This window comes from Schistocerca cancellata, chromosome 7 (assembly GCF_023864275.1).
Source record: "Schistocerca cancellata isolate TAMUIC-IGC-003103 chromosome 7, iqSchCanc2.1, whole genome shotgun sequence".
Classification (NCBI taxonomy): domain Eukaryota; kingdom Metazoa; phylum Arthropoda; class Insecta; order Orthoptera; family Acrididae; genus Schistocerca; species Schistocerca cancellata.
In genome coordinates, this window is record NC_064632.1 from 540802857 (window position 1) to 540816306 (window position 13450).

The 13450-nt window shown below is 39.4% G+C and overlaps 1 protein-coding gene across 1 annotated transcript in view; it reads left to right on the top strand.

Moving 5' to 3' along the window:
* The window catches only part of LOC126092889 (coiled-coil domain-containing protein 170), a 380321-nt gene extending 367300 nt beyond the window's left edge, over positions 1-13021 (top strand). The window contains exons 14-15 of the mRNA XM_049908619.1: positions 9341-9466; positions 12646-13021. Coding sequence (XP_049764576.1) covers positions 9341-9466; positions 12646-12966 — 447 coding nt within the window. The 3' untranslated portion in view covers positions 12967-13021. The remainder of the gene's footprint in view (positions 1-9340; positions 9467-12645) is intronic.
* Positions 13022-13450: the final 429 nt, after the last annotated feature.

The window sequence follows — 13450 nt, forward strand, 5'->3', positions numbered from 1 at the left end:
GTCTCATCATCTTTCTTTTTAAATATATATATATATATATATATAAAAAAAAGAAAGATGATGAGACTTACCAAACAAAAGCGCTGGCAGGTCGATAGACACACAAACATATGCTTGTGCCTGTATATGTGTGGATGGATATGTGTGTGTGTTCGAGTGTATACCCGTCCTTTTTTCCCCTAAGGTAAGTCTTTCCGCTCCCGGGATTGGAATGACTCCTTACCCTCTCTCTTAAAACCCAAATCCTTTCATTTTTCCCTCTTTCCTGACGAGGCAACCGTTGGTTGTGAAAGCTAGAATTTTGTGTGTATGTTTGTGTTTGTTTGTGTGTCTATCGACGTGCCAGCGCTACACACACACACACAAAATGACACATGTATGATATCTGTATAATGTTTCATTCTTGTGCAATAAATAATTGAAAGTGTTCCCAGGCTTTATGTACACCCTGTACTTGATTTAAGAATCATGAAAGAAGGTGCATATGTGGAAGAGGCCTGGAGACACTAGAAATTTTCAGATTGATTAGTTAATGGTAAGATAAAGGTGTAGGAACTAAGTTTTAAATTGTAAGACATTTCCAGAGGCAGATGTGGACTCTGGCCACAATTTATTGGTTACGAACTGTAGACTGAAATTGAAGAAACTGCAAAAAGGTAGGAATTAGGATATGGGACCTGGATAAACTGAACAACCAGAGGTTGTAGAGAGTTTCAGAGGGAGTGTTAGGGAACCATTGCCAAGAACAGGAGAAAGGAATACAGTAAAAGAAGAATGGGTAGCTGTGAGAGATGAAATAGTGAAGGGAGCGGAGGATCAAGGATGTAAAAAGACGGGGGCTAGTAGAAATACTGAATTTAATTGATGAAAGGAGAAAATGTAAAAGTGCATTAAATGAAGCAGGCAAAAAGGAATACAAACATCTCCAATAGGAAGTGCAAAATGGTAAAGAAGGAATGGCTCAAGGACAAATTTAAGGATGCAGAACCATATATCACTAGGGGTAAGATAGATGCCACCTACAGGAAAATTAGAGAGACCTTTGGAGAAAAGAGAACCGCCAATATGAATATCCAGAGCTCAGATGGAAAACCAGTCCTAAGCAAAGAAGGGAAAGCAAAAAGGTGGAAGGAGTATCTAGAGGGTCTATACAAGGGCGATGTACTTGAGGGCAATATTATGTAGTAAATAGAAAAGGACATAGATGAAGATAAGATGGTAGATATGATACTGAAGAATTTGACAGAGCACTGAAAGACCTAAGTAGAAACGAGGCCCCGGGAGTAGACAACGTTCCGTTAAAACTACTGATTACTTTGAGAGAATGAGCCATGACAAAATCCTTCCATCTGGTAAGCGAGAAGTATGAGACAGGTGAAATACCCTCAGATTTCAAGAACAACATAACAACTCCAATTTCAAAGAAAGCATGTGCCGACAGGTGTGAGAATTACTGAACTACGAGTTTTTATAAGTCATGGTTGCAAAATACTAACACGAATTCTATATAGACAAATGGAAAAACTGGTAAAAGCCAACCTCAGAGAAGATCAGTTTGGATTCTGTAGAAAAGTAGGAACACGTGAGGCAATACTGACCCTAAGACTTACCTTAGAAGAGAGGTTAAGGAAAGACAAACCTACATTTATGTGTTTGTAGACTTAGAGAAAGCTTTTGACAATGTTGACTCAATACCCGCTTTCAAATTCTGAGGGTGGCAGAGATAAAACACAGGGAGCAAACGCCTATTTACAATTTGTACAGAAACCAGATGACAGTTATGAGAGTCGAGGGGCATGAAAAAGAAGCAGTGGTTGAGAAGGGAGTGAGACAGGGTTGTAGTGTATCCCTGATGTTATTCAGTCTGTACATTGAGCAAGCAATAAAGGAAACAAAAGAAAATTTGGAGTAGGAATTAAAATCCAGGGCAAAGAAACCTTGAGGTGTGTCAATGACATTGTAATTCTGTCAGAGACAGCAAAGGACTTGGAAGAGCTGTTGACCAGTATGGACAGTGTCTCAGGAGGAGGATATAAGATGAATATCAACAAAACCAAAATGAGGATAATGGAAGGTAGTTGAATTAAATAAGGTGACACTGAAGGAATCAGATTAGGAAATGAGACACATAAGTAGGAAATGAGTTTGGTTACTTTGGCAGCAAAATAACTGATGATGGTCGAAATAGAGAGGATACAAATGTGGACCGTTGATGGCAAGGAAAGTGTTTCTCAAGAAGAGAAATTTGTTAACATTGAGTATTGAGTTAAGTGACAGGAAGTCTTTTCTTAAAGTATTTGTTTGAACTATAGCAATGTATGGAAGGGAAACATGGACGATAAATAGTTTAGACAAGAAGAGAATAGAAGCTTTCGAAATGTAGTGCTACATAAGAATGCTGAAGATTTGATGTGTAGATCACAGAACTAATGAGGAGGTACGGAACAGAAGTGGGGAGAAGAGGAATTTGGGGTCCAACTTGACTAGAAGAAAGGATTGATTGGTAGGACTCCTTCTGAGACATCAAGGGATCACCAGTTTACTACTGGAGGGAAGTGTGGAGGGTAAAAATCATAGAGGGAGACCAAGAGATGAATACACTAAGCAGATTCAGAAGGATGTAGGTTGCAGTAGTTATTTGGAGATGAAGAGGCTTGCACAGGATGGAGTAGCACAAAGAATTGCATCAACACAGTCTTTGGACTGAAAATGACAACAACAGAAAGGATTCCTCTATATGGCCCATGAATATGTTGGCATAGGATAATGCCATGTGGGTGCCCATAGCCATACCCCTGGATTTGTTTGTAGGTGATGCCTTGAAAGGAGAAGTAGTTGGAGAGGATACAGTTGGTCATGGCAACTAGGAAGGAGGTTCTTGGTTTGGAATCTGTCAGGTGTTGGGAAAGGTAGTGTTTAACAGCAGTAAAGCCATGGTCATTAAGGATGTTAAGAGTCAAATGAGATGGCATCAGCAGTGATGAGCAGGGCACTGTGCAGTAGAGGAACAGGAACTGTGGAGAGCTGATGGAGGAAATAGTTGGTATCTTTTATAGGAGGGAAGGTTGCGGGTAAAAGGCTGAAGGTTTTGGTCTACAATAGTGGAGATTCTCTCAGTGGAGGCACAGTAACCGCCCACAATGGGGCATACTGGGTGACCGGGTTTATGGATTTTAGGGAATAATGGAAGGTAGGAGTGTGAGTAGTGGTAGGGGTGAGCAGAGATATAGATTCTGGAGAGAGGTTCTGGGATAGACGTAAGGATTTGAGGAAAGAATGGAGATCCTGCTGGATTTCTGGAATTGGGCCACTGTGGAAGGGTTTGTAGGTGGATTAATCTGACAGATGATGGAGTCCTTCTGCCAGGTAATCCTTGCGGTTCAAAACAACATTAATGGAGCCTTTGTCAGCATGTAGGATTATAAGGTTGGGATCAGTTTTTGGGTGGTGTATTGCGGTTCTTGCTGCAGACGTAAGGTTAGTTTACATGTTGAGAGTTGTGGGGAATGATGGTGAGGCACGGTTCAAGGTTAAGAAATCAGGCCCCTTCTCTGTTCCCATTCCAGCACAACACAGCCCTCTACACCACCAATACACCCAGTCTTTCATTGTTGTTGTTGTTGTTGTTGTTGTGGTCTTCAGTCCTGAGACTGCTTTGATGCAGCTCTCCATGCTACTCTATCCTGTGCAAGCTTCTTCATCTCCCAGTACTTACTGCAACCTACATCATTCTGAATCTGCTTAGTGTATTCATCTCTTGGTCTCCCTCTACGATTTTTACCCTCCACACTGCCCTCCAATGCTAAATTTGTGATCCCTTGATGCCTCAGAACATGCACTACCAACCGGTCCCTACTTCTTGTCAAGTTGTGCCACAAACTTCTCTTCTCCCCTATTCTATTCAATACCTCCTCATTAGTTACATGATCTACCCATCTAATCGTCAGCATTCTTCTGTAGCACCACATTTTGAAAGCTTCTATTCTCTTCTTGTCCAAACTATTTATCGTCCATGTTTCACTTCCATACATGGCTACACTCCATACAAATACTTTCAGAAGCAGCTTCCTGACACTTAAATCTATACTCAATGTTAACAAATTTCTCTTCTTCAGAAATGCTTTCCTTGCCATTGCCAGTCTACATTTTATATCCTCTCTACTTCGACCATCATCAGTTATTTTGCTCCCCAAATAGCAAAACTCCTTTACTACTTTAAGTGTCTCATTTCCTAATCTAATTCCCTCAGCATCACCCGACTTAATTACACTACATTCCACTACCCTCGTTTTGCTTTTGTTGAAGTTCATCTTATATCCTCCTTTCAAGACACTGTCCATTCCGTTCAACTGCTCTTCCAAATCCTTTGCTGTCACTGACAGAATTACAATGACATCAGCGAACCTCAAAGTTTTTATTTCTTCTCCTACTCCGAAATTTTCTTTCATTTCCTTTACTACTTGCTCAATATACAGACTAAATGACATCGGGGAGAGGCTACAACCCTGTCTCACTCCCTTCCCAACCGCTGCTTCCCTTTCATGCCCCTCGCCATCTGCTTTCTGTACAAATTGTAAATAGCCTCTCACTCCCTGTATTTTACCCCTGCCATCTTTAGAATTTGAAAGAGAGTATTCCAGTCAACATTGTCAAAACCTTCCTCTAAGTCTACAAATGCTAGAAATGTAGGTTTGCCTTTCCTTCATCTTTCTTCTAAGATGAGGCGTAAGATCAGTATTGCCTCACGTATTCCAACATTTCTACGGAACCCAAACTGATCTTCCCCAAGGTAGACTTCTACCAGTTTTTCCATTCACCTGTAGAGAATTCGCATTAGTATTTTGCAGCTGTGACTTATTAAACTGATAGTTCAGTAATTTCCACATCTGTCAACACCTGCTTTCTTTGGGATTGGAATTATCATATTCTTCTTGAAGTCTGAGGGTATTTCGCCTGTCTCATACATCGTGCTCACCAGATGGTAGAGTTTTGTCATGACTGGCTCTCCCAAGGCTGTCAGTAGTTCTAATGGAATGTTGTCTACTCCCGGGGCCTCGTTTCGACTCAGGTCTTTCAGTGCTCTGTCAAACTCTTCACGCAGTATCGTATCTCCCATTTCATCTTCATCTACATCCTCTTCCATTTCCATAATATTGTCCTCAAGTACATCGCCCTTGTATAGACCCTCTATATACTCCTTCCACCTTTCTGCTTTCCCTTCTTTGCTTAGAACTGGGTTTCCATCTGAGCTCTTGATATTCATACAAGTGGTTCTCGTTTCTTCAAAGGTCACTTTAATTTTCCTGTAGGCAGTATCTATCTTACCCCTAGTGAGATAAGCCTCTACATCCTTACATTTCTCCTCTAGCCATCCCTGCTTAGCAGTTTTGCACTTCCTGTCAATCTCATTTTGTTTCCTTTTTGCCTGCTTCATTTACTGCATTTTTATATTTTCTCCTTTGATCAATTAAACTCAATATTTCTTCTGTTACCCAAGTCTTTCATACTTCTCTCCTATTATACTACCTCTCTCCCCTGTCCTCCATCTAACCCTGCACCTGGTTGCCCCATCCTTTCTCCGTATTGTCCCTGCGCACTCCCACAAACAGCACTTTACTATCCTCCACCCTGCCGTGCTATCCTTCCTCACCCAAGCTTCCTTGCTTACCCCCACCACCTGGTTGCCTCTCCCATGGTGCACCGCCGCTCACAGACTGGCTTCAGCTGCCGGAGACTGTGGTCGTGGGGTGTGTTTGTGTCCAAAAGCTCACTTTTCGACAGTCTTTTTGTTGTACCTATCTGCAACTCTCATTATGGTGAGTAACAACTATCCTTTTCATAATATTGTTACAGTCCATCCTGGATTTTCCATTGTTTAAGCTATAGATGTTCAGTTTGGACTACTAGTTCTAAATATCACTTGACACTAGGCATTTACAGTCCAACGATCTTCATTTATAGCACGTGGCTGTAACACCTGGCACCTGTTGATATGCACTGGCAGGTACACTGGAACTGTTGCTCTGCAAGCTGGAACAGGAACAGTTGTGTTTGGTGAACCTCTATTTATTCACAACCAGTGGAATGATGTCTATCTGTGCTCTATTTTGCGGAAGAGGAAAGAATAGCCAGTGAACAGTGTCCTCTGTGGCTGCTGACATAACTAGTGGCAGTTGTAGTCAACTATTTGAAGGTCTCATGGAGAAAGCGTAAATCAGTTCCAGTGAATGAATACCATCTAGACTGTGACATATCAGAATGTTGAGATGCCTGGTATGAAGAGTGCTTACTTGGCACCCTCTGTGGATATTCACTGTGTACTATGTGATTGTGGACACGGCAAGAAGAAACCCACAAATTAAAAAAAGCTCGTGCTCTCTAACTTCAGTTATTATTTCTAGGAATGGAAAACAAAATATGACACACTGCAGGGAAAAATAAGTGCCCTGTAGCCTGTTGTAAGGGGAAAAAAACTTAACAGCAAAAAAATCTGAAATTGAAGGCAAATAGAAAATGAGAGTAATAAATGTTTAGAGGAGAAGATAATGAAATAAACTAAGGCCAAAATTAAGAGCAGAAATGTAACAAATGCTTCCTTCTTATAAACTACCAAAATGAAATGATTGGCAGGAGCAAAGGGCTTGTTGGAGATCCTGTTCCCATCTCGTGAGAGTGAAAATATTGTTGCTACAGTATCCCAAGATTCAGATGGCAAAAGAAATACTGTTGTTACTCTCCACAGACTGTTCATCAACATAACATTGTGATGAAAAAAAGAGGGGGGGGGGGGGGCTGCGTTGATGATTGTTAAGTCCAGGAGGGTGTAGAGATGCGAGCATGTGTTGTAATAACACAAATTCCCATTTCTGGAGTTCAAGGAAACAAAAATTGGTGGGAGGATCAAAATAGTTCCAGGTCCCTTGAGTCATGCAGTGGAAAGTGTTCAGCAACTGGGTACTGGATGCAGTCTTTCTTTCTTTGCCCATTCATGTACATGGCCAGTTTAGTGGTGGTAATTCCTATAAAAGCAATGTGCAGTGAAGAGTTAATTCAGTCGATAAACAAGATGTGTGGTTTTGGACAATGCTCTGCCCTTGATATTGTTGGATTTACCAGTGGTGGGACTGGAGTATGTGGTAGTGAGGGGGCACAGGGTGGAGATAATGGCTTGAGAATGTTATACGGCTTGACTAGGTTTTATAGAGGTTAGGAGGCCAACAGGAAGTGTGTGTTGTGGGCGGATATTAGAGAGAGGCTTGACTTCAGAAAGTCATGTCTATGGCAGGCAAATGTATAAATACGTTAAGAATGGTACTGGTAACAAGATAGTGTTCCGAGCTTATTTAAGTGGAAGCTGTATTAGTAACAGGGTGAGAGGGATTTGTTTGTGAATAAGATTTGTGAGGTAGTTTTGAGAGAGGAAAGCCTGGAAAACATCACTGGTGAACGTATTGAGGAATTCAGTGGTGGAGCAGATACATTTGGCGAAGATGCCTTGGCCATGGGAAGGGAGTGTTTGATTTTATTACTTTTTATTCTTCATTCTCCTTACTCATTTTTTCCTTTCACTCCTTTTCCTCCTACTTGTTTGTTGCATCATTCATTTCTCTTTCTCATAACCTGTCTTTACTTATCACTCTGAAGCTGGCTCAGTGCTTATCAGTGTACAATCTCTGATTTTCTACTCCATGATGCCTCTCACTGCACCTCTGTCTCCCTGTGTCTTAAGAGGTGGGACCATCTCACCCTGGGCCCAAGTGACTTGCCCTTTATTTTCAAACATCCCTGACCTACCCCACTCTTCTCCCCAAGGAAGGAACCGTACTTTGTGTATTTTTACAGGTAACTAGCAGCAGAATTAAATACTGGCCACTAATTGTGTTTCATAATTTTCTTGACTGAAATGTTCTTTTGATAAAAATAGTGGAGCTTCAACTTCTGAAAGTTATTATTTCGGTTACCTTTTGGCCCTGCCTTTTAATGCCACCTGGTAGCCATATTTTTTGTATCTTCTTTTGACTTAATTCAGACTTAAGATGCAAAAGTTTCTTTTCCGAAGGACTTTTGTGATCTCTTCATACTAAATAATGGGTCCTGTAGACTAACTCCAAGTGTGTATTAAGCCACAAGTATATTAAGAGGGATTTAGAAACTCTCTCTTGAATTAACTTCACTGAAATGAATGAAATCAAGTGATGACATGTAATGTTTTGAAACACAGAACTTCCAATTTAATGAACATGTAATGTTGAAAGAAAATTTGTGCCGCATTGAGATTCATATCCATAGACCTGTTTATTTCTACAATGGTTTGCATCATCAGTGTATAGCTTGAACATTTAGCTATTTTTCGACATAATAACCTTTTCTGTCAATGCATTTTTGTAGACGCTGTGGCAGTTTTTGCATGCCCATGTCATACCAGCTCACTGCCATGCTGTTCAGAAAGATATGAACCTCTTCTTTCACCTCATCATCGGAGCTGAATTCATTCGATTAAGTATAACTGTAGACATCTAGATGGCCGTGTTATACAAAGTCTACTATAATAGCTCTGACACATATAACTGAAGATAGAATCAGCAAGCCAAAATGAATCTTCTTTGTGTGCAGAAATGGGTGGTGGAATCCTTGAGGAAATTGGGAATGGATGACAGGCACGTATACTGCTTCCATATTTATGTTCTGCTGGGAATCAGTATGTGAGGGTGCTTGATAGGTTCCTTTCTGCAGCTTGATAAGAGCTGTACTAGGAAGTGAAAGTCTTAGCTAAATCTGAAAGTTTTGTTGAGTCACAGATAGTCATTGGTGGAAATTCTGTAATCCATAAAAAGCGTGAGCTTCAGATTCCAGGAGGGAGCAAGTGCCCCCCAGCCCCTTGCAAATGCCAATGATTGACAGGTACACTAAAACACAAAGAATAACAAGTACTCCAGTAACAAATGAGCAGCACTGCTGCATGGTAGTAGTGATCAGTGCAGACCACAGAAGTGCTGTCATTGCTGGAGTACTGGTTATTCTTCATGTTTTACTGCACCTCTTAATACATATTGATAAAACAAATATCACACTAGACTAAATTTTGGGCCACTCTGTTGAATGGGCACATAGAATTCTGCTTTAAATATCATTTTGTTTTTAATTGGAAACAAACCAATATGTTCCATCGACACTGGGCATCACGTGAAAGATATGATGCGCATTACTTCTTTTGCCTGTTTCCAACTACACACTGCAAAAACAGAATCTGCCAAAACACCAGAAAAAGTATGCCTCAGGACTTTTAGGAGATCCCCCTGTATAGACATAGATTTGAACATTATGCTACTCTTTGTAACAGGTTCGAGCAACAAGTCAGTCTGCTGAGCAAGAACGATCTCTGAATGACCACCAGGTACAGTTGCTACGAGATGAGCTGTCCAGTACGAAGCAAAGCCTGCTGGATTGTCAGCGAAGAGAAAGTTCGGTAAGCAATCTGTTATCTCTTGATTGGCCAGTTTGCTGTGATGTTTGACTACAGATTAATTACAATATGATAGCTCATGTGGTTACGGAGAAGACATTGTGATAGAAGACAGAAAAAGTTTCACAACTATAAATCCTTGATATTTTGACTTCTGGTTCCACATGAAGAACAACAGAGTCTACAATCTTAAAGATACGCTCCAAGAAAAACTGTGTTAGTAGAGTTTTTTGTGCCATGCGCTTAATGCACACCATTATATAAAATAAGTTTCATGCTTTCTGAACTGAACTTGAAAATAAAAAAAATTAATAAAATAGAGCAGCATTAGGCACGCCTTGAAATGACGCTCAAAATCATATACAGCCACTGAGGTGGAAATTGAGAATATTGAGGATGTTCTTCGTGTTTCCTGATATTTGAATAAATCTCTATTGAAAAAATTTTTACCCATTTAGGTAAAGATGATAGAAATTTGTCAGTGCCACACAACAGCAGACTGTGTGGTCTACATAATCTGCCTCTTACATTCTTTCAAATGCTAATATTCTGAATTTAAGACTCAACTTTAAATTCTCTATCAGCACCTCATTTGCTGTACACATTTCGAGCATCATTCAAAAGTGTATCAAATGTTCCTCTAATCTGATTTATTCCTTACTTTTGGACAAATCATTTCACCAAACATTTGGCGGTTTTTCTTTTCCAGAAAGCAGGATCTTTTTGACATTTCATCTGATTTCTTACCACCTTCTGTTCTCAAAAGTCCTGAGTTTAGTGCCTGATTTGAAGTGAGCCAGTTTGACAGTTAAAATATCTCACAAATGCAACTTTGTACATTAGGAAAAGTTAGACCTTGCACAGATGAACTTTTTGACGTCTTTCTATTGTCATCTGTTCTCAAAATTTCCTAAATTTAATACGTGATTCAAAGGAAGCCTTTTTAACAGTTAAATATCACACCATTGCAACTGTTTATGCACAAAAAAGCTAGGCTTTGCACAGGTGAATTTTTCCATTTACATAGCTAGCAGCATCTGCTAGCTATGTAGCTATAAATATTATTTTTCATCAAATCACTAATTTTTTCCTTAATTAACCTGATTACTTTCAAGCAATTAATTTTTCTTTTCAAAGCTAGACCTCACATTGACCAATTTGATGCCCCATTTGTGATTTTCTCACTCCTTGTTTGGCTATGATAATTCAGACAAAAATCATTGTGTAATTTGTCTTTCAACAAATTAATATTTTTATCTTAATTTCCTTGATTATTTTGAAACAAACTTCCTTTTTGTAAAATTCGACTTCACACTGGTCAGTTCAATATGCAATTTGTCCATTTTCCACACTTTGTCTGGCTATGAAAATTCAGACAAATAATCAGTTGTGAAATTTATTGGGAATCTTGTTTTCACTCCATTCAAATATTTGACCAACAGGTTTCTACACCTTTTCTTTTCCTCTTGAAATTCAACGAAAAAACTCCTTTCAAAAGCTTGAAATTCTGTGCAAAGCTTACCCATCCAGTTAAAAGGAGACCTGCTGTTTAATGTAGACTCCAAACCATGATGAAATTGTGTCTCAAAGACAAATAATTAAAGTGCTCACAAGCCTCAAAAACAAATAAGCAGACTGACAAGTATCCCATACATAAATATGCTATTAGGCAGAAAAATCCGCTATACTATGAACATGGTATAAGGGATACTAAATCAGTACCTCACTGATTTTGTTGGACTTAAGTGTGTATGACAAAAGAAGACACACTACATTAATTTTTTACAAAAAATGAACAGCACAATTCAAACGTTAAGTGATTTATTTAGGCCAGACTTGGACTGTCATCCACATCTTGTTGGACTGTCCGATTTTAGCCGCACTGTGGTGGAAGTTTAACCTTCCTGGCAATCTGCCTATGGTGCGGGCAACAATGCCTCAACGGCTGCTTTAGTTTTACATTTTGTTTGTGAGTGGGGTTTTTATCACATAATCTGAGGGTGGGTGCCTGGCCTTCTCCCCCAGGCCTTCATCCTCCCTCCATTTTCACTCTTCCTCAATATTTCTTTGCTACTTGTTTGCCTTAGTGTTCATCTTCTCCCTATCTGTATTCCTTTAGCTTTGTCTTTTAGGCTGGAGATTTTAGTGTTTTGCAGGGTAGCTGGCTCATCCTTTTTAATTTTTGCCAGCCAGCCCATGCCATCTGCTATATTATTTTAATATCTTCCACTACTCTTTCCTTTTAGTGTACATTTACCCTTTTATTAGCTTCTTTTGTTTTCTTCTTCAGTGTGGTTCCGAGTTAGTTTTAAGTCTTTTATTTTCCCCTGACTCCTTTTGGGAAAAGGGACTGATGACCCCGTAATTTGGTCCTATTACTCCCCACACCAACCAACCATGAAATAATAATTAGTACTACTACTACTACTACTACTACTGTGAATTATCATTCTTGCCAGTAACCCCCACTGCACTAATTTTACAAATTTGCAGTTTAACATAGGAACTCAAATGAAGATAGATGACAGACTCCATGACAGAAAGAAAATATGGATACTAATTGAGGTAACAGATGACAGATATGGTTTCTAGTGGTAAAAACTTGTCCACTGCAAATTTTTATTACCCTCTAATTGGAGTGGTATTTATCCTTTCTCCAACAGCAAGAGAGAGTTCACCACGAAACAAACTAGCCATTCGTACCATTCTGCTATATCTGCCTGCAGTGTTACTTGAGGGTGCACACTGAACATACAGCATTGATTTTTCTAGATTTGTGCTTGTGTGGTGATGTCTATTTGACCATTTCACCAAATACTTCACAAGCAAATGAGAGTCATAGCATTCAGTGTATATTAATTTTTTTGGAAGACAGAAACCGTGTCCCCATGGAGAGGCTGTTCCAGCATTGCCAGTTGGTAAGAGTGGAAATATTTGGAGCATGTATAATAGGACCAGCAGCAACTGTTACAGAATTCATACTGCATCATCGTAGTAGTATCAGTAGTAGTAGCAGCGCAGCAGCTACTGGTGGTGTGGTGGTGGTAAGTGGTCACAGTCGTAGTTTTAGTTGAAAATGCCGCTTTCACTATAGATTAGTTAATAAAATATTAGGAAAATAAGAAATAGTTAATAAAATTTTAGGAAAATAATAAAACAAATTTGAAGTATTGTATCTACAGTTACAGAGCTTCCGATCATCAGTCAGCAAACTCCTGGGTTTGGATCTCCCTGTGCCAGACTATGAAATTATCTCACGCCTACAGAAACTGGTATCCGCACATCGTGACTTTACTCTTGTGTCTCGCCGATACGATGATCCCCTATTGCTCGGATCAGCATCAAGGACACCTCTTCCAGTGGGAAACAGCCCAAATCCAGGACCAAGAACACCTCGATTTGATGATTCTGGTTTTGGAGATCCACCTGATCTCAGTACCTTAGATGACAGTGACGATGTTAATGGCATCTATAACAAACGACCTCTGAGAACTTCTACGTAATGTGACAGTTTTGAGATCTTGCATTTTACCATTGTAAGTTAGAGCTTAAGGTTATGTACAGATAAAAAAAAGTGAAAAAGTTTTCCACTGTATATTTTATCAGCAAATCATGTGAGACTTATTTTCTAGTGACCAGCCAACACTATTGTAATGTATATGACTTAATCACACAGAGAAAATATTAAAAACTAGAAATAAAAAAGACTGCAGGCACCAAAAGTACTAGTAGTAACATTTATATAATTCAAACAATAAACTTCTGTGCAAATGCCTGTTTCCATTTAATGAGTGAGATATGGTGTTCACAGCCTGTTTCAATGATATAAGAAGTTCATCAAATTCACACCAAAGGGGACCCAAGAATAAACAGAATGTAAACAAAAAGTAGTTTTATTTAATTTGACTTAGATAATTGTCAAATCTCCTTCAAAGTAACATTCATTTAATACAAATCAATTGTTCCATTGAGTTTCAAAGTTGGAAA